Source organism: Blennius ocellaris, assembly GCF_963422515.1.
Source record: "Blennius ocellaris genome assembly, chromosome: 12".
Lineage (NCBI taxonomy): Eukaryota > Metazoa > Chordata > Actinopteri > Blenniiformes > Blenniidae > Blennius > Blennius ocellaris.
In genome coordinates, this window is record NC_137661.1 from 24992451 (window position 1) to 25007275 (window position 14825).

Genomic DNA, 14825 nt, shown 5'->3' on the forward strand with positions numbered 1-14825 from the left:
ACTCGTAACGCTGACCCGACGTGTCAGGCGGTTTCACGTCGGCAGAAACATTTCGGCAGAGGCGGATCACAAGACGGCCGGCCGGACGTCGGCGATCCCGCTCGGCTAATCGCCGCCGCCCCGCACACCCGCGTCCTTGATCATCAGCAGGGAAATATGCGGTTTTTTTTGTTTCCTTTTCGATTCATGTTTTGGAGAGATAACTTTCTCGTTTCTTTAATAAGCATGTCTCCTGGCATCAATTGAAAGCCCCCCCCTCCCCCCCCTTGTAATTGAAGAACACGATAAGGTCCCTATCTCGCTCATTATGGAAGCTTTAGGCAAATCTAAAGAAAACAAGTCTCCAGCCTCAAAAAACTCCCACACCCGCCGAAGAAACTGAAGGACCCCGGAACAGAACGGTGGAATTCTAATTGAAATGCCGCACGGTTGAGGGAACTTGAAAGGCTGCCGGTGACGCACGCCGATCTGTGAAATCTCCTCCGAAACGTCTTCCTTTCTGAAAAGTTTGGGATCAGAGGAATTCATTAGCGGTCTGTGGGTGGCATAGGCAATGGGAGAATCTGAGGCCGTGCCAACCTGAACGCTCTCCAAGTCTGAAATCCGCCGAGCTGACGGGAACGCGCCCACAGACGCTAATTACTTGACCCTATTCCCGCGCTCGAGTATCGCCCGTTCGCCGGAGTTGGTTTGGAGGAGATCCCGAGAGGAGACTTTGTTCCGTCGCATTAAGGCCATATTGTTTTCTCGAGACGGAGCTTCTGCGTTGCGTCCCGAACCCCTTCGGACCTCAGGCCTCAGGCCGCCGCCCCCCCCCCCAGGCTTCCTTTTAGCCCCGGCGTCTGAGAGCGTCACGCTGCCGGGCGCATTACGCATCACGGAATAGTCCAGCCTATCTCATGAGCCTCGTTATTGTCATTGATATAATGCGAGCCCCGAGCCTCCCCCCCCCGAGCCCCGCTGAGCCCGCCACATGCACCGCCGTCTGGTTGAGGCTGATTGATATGAAGGCCCGCGTTGCTGAAAACGCCTCGCCGAACGAGACAGATACAACACGTGGATCCCACGTGAGGCGGCCGCGCGCGAGACCCTTCCAGTTCCGCGGTTCAGGGTTTGATTCCCCCGTCACGCTCTGCCCGTGTGTCAAAATAAAACCTTGGACGAGAGGCTTCAGCTGGAAAAAATGTAACTAAACTCCCTTCACCATTTAACCGCACTCTACAGGAAGGAGTTTTCTTGTCACCGAAGCCCTTCCAGATTAAAATCCCACAAGAGGCACTCAAATGTTTATTTTGACCTGTTGAAGGTGTTTGAGGAACACGTCGCAGTGAAGATCTATTCCCTTACTTCTTCCGTCTGTTTGCTCAGGCAGAATGAGTCGTGACCGAAATGACGTAAAATTGCGATTAATCGAAATTGATCCACAGCAGCCCTGCGATTAATCTGATTAAAGCCTTTAATTGTTTCACAACACAAATAAAAAAACTTGAGAAGGAAGATAAATGGTGTCCCTAGGAAAAAAAGTTAATTTTCATCCGTGTATTGTTGACTCTTTGGGGAGTTGTAGCCGTGATGACGTTAGCTTAAACGAACCAATAGAAACGCAGTATGACTTACACCGGGAAGCTCTTTTTGCAAAAAGTTTGCCTCTCTTTCCGAGCCACGACCTTCTTTCCCTGTTCTCTTCTTCCTTTTCTCTGGATTTTTCTCCGAGAGTTTAGCGCCTTCAGTTTTCCCAGGTGGACTGGCGCACGCTTACGACGTTATATTCTTGCGTGATCGCGTCGAGTCGACGCAGATTCGGCTTGTACGGTCGGCAAAAACAATTGTTTGAATTCGCTTTGACGGCAGAAATTCGTGCTTTCTGTCTGTGTGACACTTCACATCTGGACTTCTGGGATTAAACATGTAATATTAGACAAACTCTGCGCTGGCGATCGGTTAATTGAGTTAAAAACTTTTAATCGAAAGTAATCGTGACGACGGTTTCGATCAATTTAAACGCGTTAAGTCTGACAGCGTCACCGTTACCCGGTGGAATTCTAAAAGAAGCCCAGATTCCACGTGTTTTTTTCCCACCGTGTATAGACTGATCAGCGTCCCGGGGTGAAAGTCGTCGCCGTCGTCGCAGTCTCAAGAGAACGAACGCCGCTTTGCCTTCCAAATGGGATTTACTCCTTCTTTCCCTGTCATAACTGAATGAGACTCACAATGGGGCTTTGGTTTGTCGGGAGTTTCGCGAATAAATTAAACACGTCCGGCACTTCTTCTTCGTCGTCGTCTTCCTTTTTTTTTTTTTTTTTGCCTTTCAGTGGCTAAAAAGAAAGAGCCTTTGATAGAAACAAGGAGGCTCCTCCATGTAATTACACTTGATCATGTTTGCATATGTCACTCCCACAATCTCTTGTCACGCTCCCTCGATTTCCCCGACGCTCCTGGGAGCCTCGCTAATCCACAAGTGAGCGTTTTTTTCATGCCCCCTCCCTCCCTCCCTCCCTCCCTCTCTCTCGCTTTCCAAGGGGGAGGGAGCGCGTCGAAAAGTAACAGAATCAAACGTCCCGTCGAGGTTTATCTGGAGGAGGGAGATAAGTGTGGATTGTGCGTCTTCCAAGGGGACGGCACATTAGCCGTGCCTCGGAGGGGGTTTGGAGATGGGTGGCGGTGGCGGTGGCGGCGTCTTGTCTGCTCGGAGCGTGCAGCTTTCACTCACTTTTGCAAACTGTGAAAATGTGCCCCTTCAACACCCCTCGCCGTGGAGGAGGTGAGGAGGAACACGCTCTGGCAACTGTGTCCTTCGTGGTTGGAGTGGCGATTAAAATGGGGGGAAAAAAGAAAAAAAAAAAGCCTGCGTGCCGCCACACGGTGAGAAAAGCGAAGAGGTGCGATGTTATTGGCGACGATGCGGGCGCTGACAAGTCTGGCGACGTGTGAACTCGTGTCCTCCAGTGACTCCTGACCTCTGACCCCCGCCGGCGAAGTCGCACTCCCGTTCGGAGCGGCGAGAAACGACACGACCCCCCCACTTATGCAACAAAAGGAACTATTTTTTTTATTTTTTTTTTAGGATATGCATTGCCAGTACAAATTTAGAGCTCATCAAACCTACGCTCCTTCGGCTGTTTTATTTTTATTTTTTTCCTTCACAGAAAAAAAAAACCAAAAAACAAAAACAATCGGAATAAAAAATACATTTTTTTTTTCAAAATCCCATTTGACACCTTGTTGTTGGTTTATTTTATTTTATTGTTTTTTTTAAAACATACGCAGAGATCTTAAAACTTTAAAACCTGTCAAGAAAAAGGCTCCACAAGTTCACTCTGAAATCCTGGTAAAAAAAAAAAAAAAAAAAAAAGAAGTTTAACACTAAAAAAAAAAAAAAAACCCACTGCAGTACGTTATTTTATTGAAGAACAAAAAGACATGCAACAAATAAAACATTTCATGTTTTACAAATTGTTATTTTTCACATGTCTCTCTTCCGTTTTATATGAAAAACTAAAAAGCATCATTACATGAAGCTCCCATAATATTTGACAGGCAATGTGAAGAGTAGTTTTTTTGTTTTTTGTTGTTTTAAGAGGAGGAGTAGGAGGAGGAGCCTCCTTCCTTGGAAAAATAACAAAAAATAAAGTAAAATAAAAAAAACCCCAAGCCCGGTGCTTTGCCTTGCATGGCCGCTCCTTGTCAGTTCACTCCAGTGACTTTTGAAAACACGACTGAGGCGGAATCTGTGCGTCACTCCGGCGCCGCTCGGCCCCTCGGCTCCAGCACTCAGCGGGCGAGTCCAAGGGGAGAGGCGGGGAGCCGGGGTGGAGGTGGGGGGGGGGGGGGGGTGGAAGGGGGTGTCTCGCGCTGGGTCTTTTATTTTTTGGTGTAACTCTTCACGATTTTGTACATGTGTAATAAATACAAACTCCTGTTTAAAAAAAACAGACAAAAAAAAACAAACCTGTGTTTAAAAAAACAACAAAAAACTGAACTTTATTGGTAGTAAATCTAAAAATCCCAGCCAGGGGGCGACGTTGACACTTATTTTTCCACCTTTGTCAGAGTGAAGCCATGTTGGAGGAAAAGGGGGGGGGGGCTTGCGTATAAAATCGCACACTTGATTTCACAGAAAAATCGAACGAGCTGCGTTAAAAACTGCCTGAATTCAAAGATGCCAAAAGAAAAAAAAGAGTAAAAGGTGCTTATCTACATACTGTATATAGAGCGTTCTCGGGATAATTCACATACAATTGTAGCGTGAAAAGTAACTGAAACAAAGAAAAAATAATGACTTATTCACAAAATGGAGACGTAAAGAATATATTCAGACATGGTGTGGATTCGTGTGCCATCGGGGTGTTTCTGTTCTTTTTAATCCATAGAACCGCTTTTTTTTTTTGGAGCAACAACTGGAGCATCATGGGAAACCGACAAGTACCACCGAGAAGAAATCAAAAAAAAAAATCCATCCAACGGAGGCGGAAAAGAAAACCATCGTAAAGCTGATTTTTTTTTCGGTATCCGGGAGCGTTTGACGCCGAAGCCGAGGGATTCGACGTCACATTTCGTAGATCAAGGATGGAAGTCGGGTCAGTTCAGAGGTCGAACAAAGGAAATGACGTTGAGTTTGCAAACAGAATCCAAAACAATTTCAAACAGAGAAATATCACTAATCGTTAAAATCCCAAATGATTCATTTCATTCTGTTTTCACCAACTAAAAGTGTGGCTGAATTCAGGGGAAAAGACGTGACAATTGATAAAATCAAAAAGCAAAATATGCTAATCTCATTTTGAGGTTTTCTTGGAGTTTAATTTTTTTGCTTAAATAAATAAAAAAAATAACAAAAACGAATGATTTGCACATGTAACAGGTCTGGAATCTCATAATTTAGTTAAAGAAAAATGCTTTTAAACAACATTTCTAGTACAATAGGAATATGACTTTATGAATTCAATTAACTTCTTTGAACAAGCCTGAAGAAAAGTTACTCAAATGTTGTCAAGCTCAAGAAATAATACAAATTCTGATAACGTGAGCCTGTTTGGTGCATTGAATCTGGTTCAATTCTTGAAAATCACCCAAATATGACAAAAGACTGATCAGGAACAGAATTTCGATGAAAATAGAAACTTTTCCCCACATGTTGTGTCTCATACAGACAAATTATCTTGTTTTATCTCGAAAAAGTGCAAGAAAAGAAAAGAAAACCAAGTCAAATTTTGCCATTTGATTCGAATCTCAAGTCCTCATATAAACAAATGACTTCATAGTCTGATCAGCAACAAATTTATGTAAATTATAAGCATAGATACATTTTCTCTTACACATTTGTCTTTGCTAACGCCAAAATCTCAGTCCATATCGAGAACGGTGGCTTGAATTAAATGATAAAAATAAAAAAAACAACCGAGATCTGCAACATTACACTTTTATCAAAATGAAATTTCTTGTTTTAAAACTCATATAATTTTGACGCAGACCTAATTGCATGTACGTGAGTGACTGAGTGAATTCATTTAATTCAATTTCCTTTAATTGTTTCCGACGAGGTGGACTGGACAGCACTTTACAAATCATCCCAGTTTCGTCAAGTGTTATTGTGCTTTCTTACATTTTGACCGTTTGTTTATTTGATCCACGACGAGAAGTCGAACGGCTTTGACGAAAAGAACAACAACAAAATAAAACGGACAAAAAAAAAACACCCTAAACTGAGTAAAAAGTGATCTAAAAGTTGTAAATCACTCGGCTACAAGATTGGTCTAATAATGTAATAATACTTCACAGAGACGTGTGACGGAATCAAAATTCACCTCCGGGGTTGAACTTTGGCACTTTGAGATCAGAAAAGAAACCACGGAAATCAAGAAGGGAAATATTAAAAGAAACGTTGTTAAAATGGAAGAACTGTCGATGTCCTTTCAAAGTCCGTCGTTGATTTTCCGAGTCGAAGGTACTTCGAACGGGGCTCTAAATTTACACCGTGGGGGGGGAGAGGGGGTGGGGGGGGGCGACGGTGTCTGGGGGGGGCGACGGCGTCGGAACGCAGGAAGGAATCCCAACGAGTGGAAACTGTACAAAATGGCTGAAGAGCAGACGAGAGTCCGTGGAGGCCGGCGATGATTCCAGACAACAGAAATCCCCTCATCAGTCCGTCAACAGTTTTTTAAAAAATAAACCCCCAAAAAAAACGTCCATCTCCATCGCCAACAAATCCTGGTGCGCCACCACACACCCTCCCCTCCAAACAACAGGGTGTTGGGTGGAGGGGTACAGTGGGGGGGTTGGGTGGGGGGGGGGAACAAGTGAGGGGGGGGGAGGTGGTGAAGTGAGACGGCGAGAATCAGTTGGAGGTGTCGGAGTGAACGCTTCCGGGTCCTTCTGTGGGCGAAGTCACTGACGACGGGGTTGGAGCATCCTGCCAGCCGCCGTTCGCCTGGAAGGGGGAGACAAATCAGAGGGGGGGGGGGGGGGGTTGTATTCATTACTCCACGAGCGGAGGACCCGAGGGCGAGGTACACGGCGCTATACAAGTCTCAGGAATACTCCTTGGCACTGCAGCCCCCAAGCTACATCGCGCGTACCTCGAATTACCGCAGATACTTCAACACGAGACTGACATTATCCCCCACCCCCTCCCCCCCCCACGACATCATCCACTCTACGCTCAAATTCCTGTAATGAAGCCGCTGCAGCCCCGAGAAGAAAAGTCGAAGTCGCGAGGGTAAGATTTCATCTAAAAATACACGCCTGTCGCTTGTCGCTTCGCATCGTGAGAGAGAACGGACGAGCCTCAAGAACAACACCAGCGCAAACAGCTGGACCGACGAGGTGATGGGGAACAAGTTTCAAGGTCGAACTAATGATAAAAAGATAGAGGGAAGGTATGATGTCGTTTAATTGAAAAAAATAAGACTTCAGAGATTGATTGACAGTTATTCTGAGAGTAATAAAAACTGCAGGGACAAACAAAAAGACACAAAAAAGTGTATCTGATCAGCGATGGAAGATTATATGTGATGAAAAGGTCGATATTTTTACAGTTGCTACTGAAAAGGAATACAATCTCAACATTTTAATGAAACTTTCTGGTGCAAAATGCAGTGAAATGTCCAGAAAACTTCTACCATTCTCCTGCGTTACGTTTTCTTTTTTTTGACAAACTCACCCTGACACCAAAATCATCATAAAAATCTATGTTTTCTTTGAAATGTGTAGTTTTCCGAGTCAGACCAGTGCTTCTTGCACCAGTGCGGGTTTTTGATATTTGACATCCAGGGACGGCAAACAGGAAACCCAGATTTCAGCTGAAAGTTTGCAGCTTTTAAGCAATTTCTACCCATTTTAAAGCCATTTTAGCCATATTTAGTACAAGAACAACATAATAATCACAAGAATTTTCATGAAAATCAACACTGTCATTAAAATAAGTCACTATTCTTTCTTCATATTCCAGTAGACAATATTTCCAGCAACCAGGTATTCTCATCGGTCGAGATCTTTTATACTCAGCTGATCGATTTGCGAAATCTTTGTACATCTTTGTACATTAGCTTCGACATGATTCAATACTAAACTAACCTCATCCTGGAAGATAGCATGAATGTAGAATGTAAGCACCTCGAAATAAATCTTCTCAATAGATTTAAAAAATGACCACATTTAATTTAAAATCAGTGGAAATCCACGGAAGATTGGCGTCACTGGACGCCGCCGATCTACGGGTATTCTTATGGGTCAGTAAAACAAGAATCGAGAACTCAGTTTAATATAAACAGAAAAGATTCTTTTTTTTTTTTAACCTACTACATTCATGCAGTTTTTCCATATTCAGTAAAAAAAAAAAACAACCTTTGCAACATGATGATGAACAACAGCAAAAGCTGCACCACAACAACACAAACCTTCCACAAGACTGTCGTTAAAAAACAACCAAAAAAAAAAGAAAAGAAAGATAAAAAAAAAAAAAAAAGGGCCAAGTGAAGAGCAGGAACTCACGGATTTCTTTCCTCGCCTACATAAATCAGCGGCAAAACAGGCTGGCAGACGTATCTGCTGCTCGTACATTATGCATCGCGGGGCCTTTACAGCGTGTAGCAGTGAATAACAGCGCCTATTGTGGCAGTGTAAGATGTGCTAGAGCAAGCAGGCGTCCAAGGAGAACCGTATCTGTGAGGTCAGAGGACCGAGGGGGGGAACGGCGCCTGCATACGTTAGCAGCATCTCCCCCCCGGGGGGCGGGGGGGTGGGGGGGGGCGGGGTTTACGCCGCCGCTCCTAGCCTATCTGGATATACAGCCGGCCCCCCATGGCAAGTCCACAAAGAAAGGAGGAAACTTTTTTTTTTCTCTCTTCCTGTTTTTGTTTGTTTTTGTTTTTGTTTTTGTTTTTTTTTATGTGTTTCGTTCTGTTTTCCTCTTTTTTTTCTTTTTTCTTTCTTTGTTTTGTGTCCTTTTGTTTTCGTTCCTGTTATAATTGTTGTGATTATTTTGGTTTTTGCTCTGTTGTTGCTCAGGCTGGTTCAATCTCATGGCGGTTGGAAAATATTTAGATCACTGTGATTACTGTATTATTAAAAAGAAAAAAAATGTATGTATCTCCCCACCAAGTCTTTCTCTTTCCTCTCCTCTCCTCCATCCTTTCACCCCGACCGGTCAGCAGAATTCCTCCACCTCTGACTCTGTTTTCTACAAAGTTTCTCCCTGTTGGGGGGAGTTTCTCCTTTCCATAGTCGCAAACAAACCTGCTTGCTCATGTGGATATGTTGGGCTTTTCTACTTTCTCTATAAAAGCACATTGGAATGACTGTAATGTATTTAAAAATGTCTTTCTTTAAAAAAATTAAAAAAAAAGACGACGCGATCGTTTTCCCCCGACGGGACGTAAAACGACGCGTCAGGACGTTGGAAATGAGACGATTCGCTTTGAGTTTGATGGCAGAGCGATGAAGAGTTGGGATGTGTTATTAGGTTTTTATTTCTGTGTAAAAAAAAAAAAAAATAATAATAATAAGGAGAAATGTACAGAAATGTTCAGCAACCTGCATCAAACTCACTAAAAGTTGTGGAACAACTTTTGGAAAACAGGTAAAACGCCACAGGCTGTGAAGGGAAACGTTCGCGAGAAATAAACAAATCAGAGTTGAAACAGAAACAGGAACGTTTGATTGTACGTATAGGATCGTGTTCCGTGTTTCTCATCCATACAGACGTTGTTTAAGACGCGGGTCCACGACCTTTATGACAAAAAGAGACTTGTTTTATTATGAAATCATGTATAACTAGAGCAGTAACACATTTAAACTTGAACTTTAAATTGATGCCAATGCATCTGTGCACACAAAACTACAGTACTTTTAATGATTTTGGCTCCTTTTTAAAGGTATTGCCAATTTTTGTGCCTTTGTTGTAGAAATTCTCGTCATTTTAGGTTTTTCTTTTAACCAGTTTTTGAATTTTATCCCATTTCAGTTGCTTTTTCTTTTTTCAAAGCCCCTTTAAAACGGGAATTTTATCCAGATTTTCAACACTTTTGCTTTTCCTTGATTTTCTCTCCATTAGAATATCAGATCATAGGAGCTGCATTCAGAATCTGCTGTGTCTGTGTGAGCTGGACTGGCTCCGCCCACACACACGCCCATCTATGGGAAAGACGAAGGAAGTACTTCCTCTTGTGGCGCCGTGTGCCAGAGCACAACTGCCTGATTGTGGGAGGAGTCAAAGAGGGAGGAGCCTACCTTGATTGTGATTGGCTAAACCCCCCGATGACACTATATAGGGTTTGATTTCTGATTGGCTGGTTGGCGCAACACACTTTTTAAAAACCAAAACAAGCCAGGGAGAGAGAGGAAACACTTTCTTCACTTGGTTCCCGGTATGGGGACGATTATTACTGCTGGAATTAATTAAAAAGTGAATATCGCATAATATGACCCCTTTCAAACCACGAGATACAACTCCTTTTGGAAATAACTCTTTTGCATATATAGAATAAGAATAAAACACAATGTTTATATTCGTATAATTGAGCGAAAGCTTCGGGGAGCCTCTACAGAGCGGCTGAAGGCCTTCAGATTCCACTGAACGACACACGGCGCCATGACAACCGTCTACGACTTTCACCAACACCAAACGTTTGGTGCGCCGGGGAGCGACAACTCCAGCTAGCCTCACGTTCCATAATGACACGTTGTGGTAAACAAGGTAAACAAGGCCGTGTCGGTCGACACCGAACTGTCTCCGTTTCAACATCTGACGTGTTTGTTTACGTTCCAGCTGGGAACGCGGCGTCCCCAGTTGTGCAGTTTGTTGAGGTTGCACTCGTTCTATTTCTTTTTTTTTTTTAAGTACAAGAGCCGTTCCGTCTGATTATCATATGGCCAGCGAGGCACGGCGGCGGCGGCGGTAGCGGAGGAGGCTGGGCCGACCGTACGTCCCCGTCCTCCTCGGCGCGGCTCCCTGTCAGGACCATTAGTGCGGCGGGGACGTGATCTGAGCAATGCGCTTGGAACGCTGTCCCGAGTCCACACTCCGCTCTCCTTGTGTCTGTCTTATCGATTTTCCCCTTTACGACACGGCTTGTCGCTGTGAATTTCCCTACTGTTTTGCCGCCGCCAGCTACACCCCCCACTCTCTCACCCCCCCCCCCCTCCCACCCTTCTATCTGTACCCGAACTCGATGGCTCACCCCCTCGAATGCTTTTTTTTTTTTTTTTTTCCTTTCCCCTCTCTGTTTTCCTTTGTAGCTAAAAGAATAGCCAATGTAATCTCAACTTAAAAAATCTTTTTGGGGTTTCTCCTAAAAAACCCATTTTAGCCTATTTTAATCAGATTAACCACAGGGTTGCTGTGAATTAATTTAGGTTAATCAAGATAAAAAAAATTTTTTTTGTAATCTAGATTAATCGTGTTTCATCTTGCCGGAGCGAAGAGGAGGATGTGTTTATCAAACACCTTTAACTGTGCATGTGAACAGTAAACTTCTCTCTTTTCCCCAAAATAAACATTTATCTCCATTAAGGCCCAGGTTTAGACAACACACACGCACGCACGCACACACACACACACACGCACGCACGCACGCACGCACGCACACACACACACACACACACACGCACACACACACACACGCACACCCAGAGGCCTCCAGGCTGCTGCTAATCAGGAGTCAGGTGGTCGGCCACGCGAGGTGTCACCTGTTTGTGCAGTCGTCTCACGGGCAGGGCCGTGCGTGGCTGCAGGTGCTACGCCGGGGACCTGATCGAACATGACAGCGCCCGAGACGCCGGGCCGGCGTGTGCGACGACGACGGGGGGGGGGGGCTCGTGGCGTGAGCGATGCACAAGCAATCAACTAGGTGACCACAGACTGGGAGACAAGTCTGACTAAGTGGCATTCTGAGCCCCGTGGCTTTGAAATAATTGGTAGAGGGGGGGGAGAGAGAGGGGGGGGGAGAGGGAGGAAGAGGAAGAGAGAGGGGGGGGCGCTTACATTGATGCCCTGCGGACTGTACATCTGGTTGGCCGTGAGTCCTTCACTGTATCCGCCTGTCTGACTGATAACATGGCGAAGGGTATCCACCTGAAACATTCGGAAGCAGCAGACAAAGCAAGGTCAGAGTCAACACAAAACAAGCGCAGGAATGACAAGACAACAAGAGAGAGACAACAGCAGTACACCGCTGCGAGCATGCCCTTGGAGACTTTGGGGTTCAATGGAATAAAAACAAGAAAAAAAAACACACACACAAAAAAAAACAAAGAGAAAGAGAAAAAAAGAAAGGAAAGTCAGGAAAAAGAAATATTTGTTGTTGTTGTTTTTTTTTTTTTATTGCCAGGCGACATGGAGGCCGAGCTGGGAGTTTCCTACACTTTGTTTAAAATCGGAACACGTGCGATTGCACTTCTTATTTTGGTTTTTGTCCAAAACTGAGCATTTTCCAGAAAAGGTTTTTAGATATTTCACGTTGGATCATCGAACCTTCTGAAAAAAAACCCTTTGCATCTCTTTATTCTGCTTGAATGGAAGGAAAAAGTCTCGCCAACGTTTAAACTATGGATCGAACGTCTGATATTGGAGAAAATATTGGAGAAAATCACACTCTACAAATGGGTTTGCTCAGAAATTTGACTTTCAAGTGAAAACGCAAAACACTTTTGTTGCATTTCGTTCTGTTTCCACGACGACGGTGGTCAGACTCACTTGAAAATGCACATTTTTGAAAGCGGGTTAGAACAACACAAATAATATATATTTAGCAAAACCTTGTTTGGGGTAAAGTATTTTTACACAGACAATTTGGAGTAAGTATGTACAGCGGGAGCATTTTTAATATGAACGCGATTGTTGAACTGTAACTATCGAAGAGTCGAAGGTTTCCTGTTTGATTTAATGAAACAAATAAAAAAAGAAATTCACTAGGGCCACGTTTACACAAGGGTTTTTACAAATACATTTTATTTCCACCTCTATGTTTAAAAAAAAGAATTTCTTCATTTTCACGGACACGCATTTACACCTGGTTCGGAGCTACTATGAGCCAAACCTGTAGGGGGCAGTGTAACGAGAAGCATGAAGCCATGATAGCCAATCAGAATCCTGGGGGAAAAAAAAAATATGACGTCACGATGTGTGACTTAAATCTACTCCGCTTCAGATGCAAATGGAGATTTTTTTTTTCCAGATCGCGTTTATGTGTAAATGCAAGCGCAGAGAAATATCCCAAATTTTGCAAAAACCAAGGTACGTGTAAATGTGGCCCGAAGAACAGTTGATGTAATTTGACGGGACAGTTTTGGGAGGCAAACGCAAAGCAGCTTAGCAACAATTCTGTGTGGATGAAATGATTTAAGCTTCTTGTCCAAGCACTTTTTTACGACTGATTAATTCGATTGGACAGTAGAGAAATCAGCCCCCCCCTCCCCTTGTTTTCTCATCGCCTCTGCTCGGGGCCCTACCTGCGACTGCACGTTGGCTCCCACCTGAGCCCCCTGGTATGAGTCCCCATTGAGAGACTGCACGCTCATGAACAAGTCCCCGGAGTTTGACATGTTAAAAGAGCCAGCAGAACCTGAAAGGAGAGACGGAGCAGTGGAATCACAGAAAGACAGGAAGCAAGCAAGGGAGGTTGGGGGGTAGGGGGTTGGGGAGGGTGGAGCAAAAAGAGGGCCCCCGTCCCGGAGGAGCCGCATGCAGCCAGGCTAGGTTAGAAAGCAGCCTAGAGGACACTGAAGGGACACGCAGGGACAGACGAGCCGTGTCCACTTTCATGATTTCAAACAACAGATGTGCATTTATCCAGGAAAAATAAGACGTTTGAAGAAGCAGTCCGACATTCGGAGAAAGGCTCATTTGCTGTATTACCCAGAGTCGGGCAAAGCGGTCGGGCTCTCGGGAAAACTTGTTTCCGTGACTCAAACTTGACGTACGAAAGAGAAAATTTCAGGGGACAGGAAGAGTCGCGACTTTCGGTTTTGAGCTAGTTTGTCCTCGGTATGTAGCCTCGGACCGACTCCCCGTTTGCGGTGCGACTCAAAGTAAAACAGCAAATGACATTTCTCAGTTGTTTTGAGGATGGCAGTTTGAGAGGATACGTCTGGTGTGGTTCCATGGGTCGCAAATTTGGCCGTTTTCGCGCCACAGCTTGACAAGCCTGTTCGAACTCGTCTTTTAACGTCGCCACCAAATAAATTCCTTGGAATTCCTTTTTTTTTTGTAACAAAGCTTACACACGCTTCTGTTCCACACAGCTGTCATAAAAAAAATACTTTATAGATGTTAAGAATTACTTTGTGAGATTAGGAAAATTACTCATAGATATAGAAAATATTTAGTGGTGTTAAAATGTCTTAAAATCAGGATTTAATTGGACTAAAATGCAGAATATAGTTGTTTTTTTAATAAAAATTTGAGTCAGTAGATTGTTTATAACTGTTAATCATAGTGTTTTGTTCAATGACACAATGTTTTGTGTTTTTTTTTATATATATAATTACGAGGAATTCCTAACCATCAGGTTTGGGATTCTATTTGGTACTTCTGTCACTCAGTCACAGTTTTATTTTTTATGTATGTCGTATGTCCGTATTGATAATGTTTATAGCATTTTGTTCTTGTGGTTTCATTACAAAAACCAAACAACAGCACCCTCCAGTGGCCAAGTGTGAAACTTTTCTGAAACAATTAAAAAACGTTGTCGTGCATTATTAAATTCTTTATAGTTCTATGATTGATTACAATTATAATTAAAAAATATTATTTTCTGATTAACTAATTTCAATACTTTGTTCATGATTTCTTTATGATAAGAATCAAGATCGATTATGTTTTTAGTGCAGTTTTAAAGTAAATGCAACAGGAACTTGTCAGGTCTCTTGTGTCTCACCTCGTGTTTCCAATTAACCAATGAGCTTCTCCCTTATTGTGTTCCACCTGTGTCCAGCCCTTCCCAGTATATTTAAACCCTCTCCCTCTGCTGTCTTGTAAACATGTCATTCCTGGGTCCTTGTGGGTTTTTTTTATTTTTATTTTATATAATATTTCTTGGACAATAAACTAGTTTTTATGGAACTTTGCGAGTCTGTGTTTTGGTCCAACTGCAATTCCCTGACAGAACGAACTACAAGTTCTAAAACAGTTCATGACGTCTCACCACAAGTGTGAAAAGTAGAATTTTTGTTGTTGTTGTTTGATGAAAAGTTGTTCAAAGTAGCCTAAATTTAAAAAAAAAATGGAAGTTGTTTAAAATCCATTTTAATTGAAAACTGTCTGATATTTCTTTACTTCAACTTAAATAAACACTATTATATTTATAATAGTGGGATTAATCTGACCCAAA

At 43.4% G+C, this 14825-nt stretch overlaps 1 protein-coding gene across 2 annotated transcripts in view; it reads right to left on the bottom strand.

Annotated features, from left to right (window-relative positions):
* Window positions 1–3383: 3383 nt before the first annotated feature.
* Window positions 3384–14825, bottom strand: part of pbx1b (pre-B-cell leukemia homeobox 1b) — a 73858-nt gene continuing 62416 nt past the window's right edge. The window contains exons 7-9 of one of the 2 annotated variants that reach the window (XM_080506099.1): window positions 12946–13058; window positions 11480–11569; window positions 3384–6427 (exon numbers count right to left, since the gene is read on the bottom strand). In XM_080506099.1, the coding sequence (XP_080362225.1) occupies window positions 6335–6427; window positions 11480–11569; window positions 12946–13058 (296 nt within the window). In that variant the 3' untranslated portion in view covers window positions 3384–6334. The remainder of the gene's footprint in view (window positions 6428–11479; window positions 11570–12945; window positions 13059–14825) is intronic. The other variant, XM_080506100.1, reaches the window with a different exon arrangement.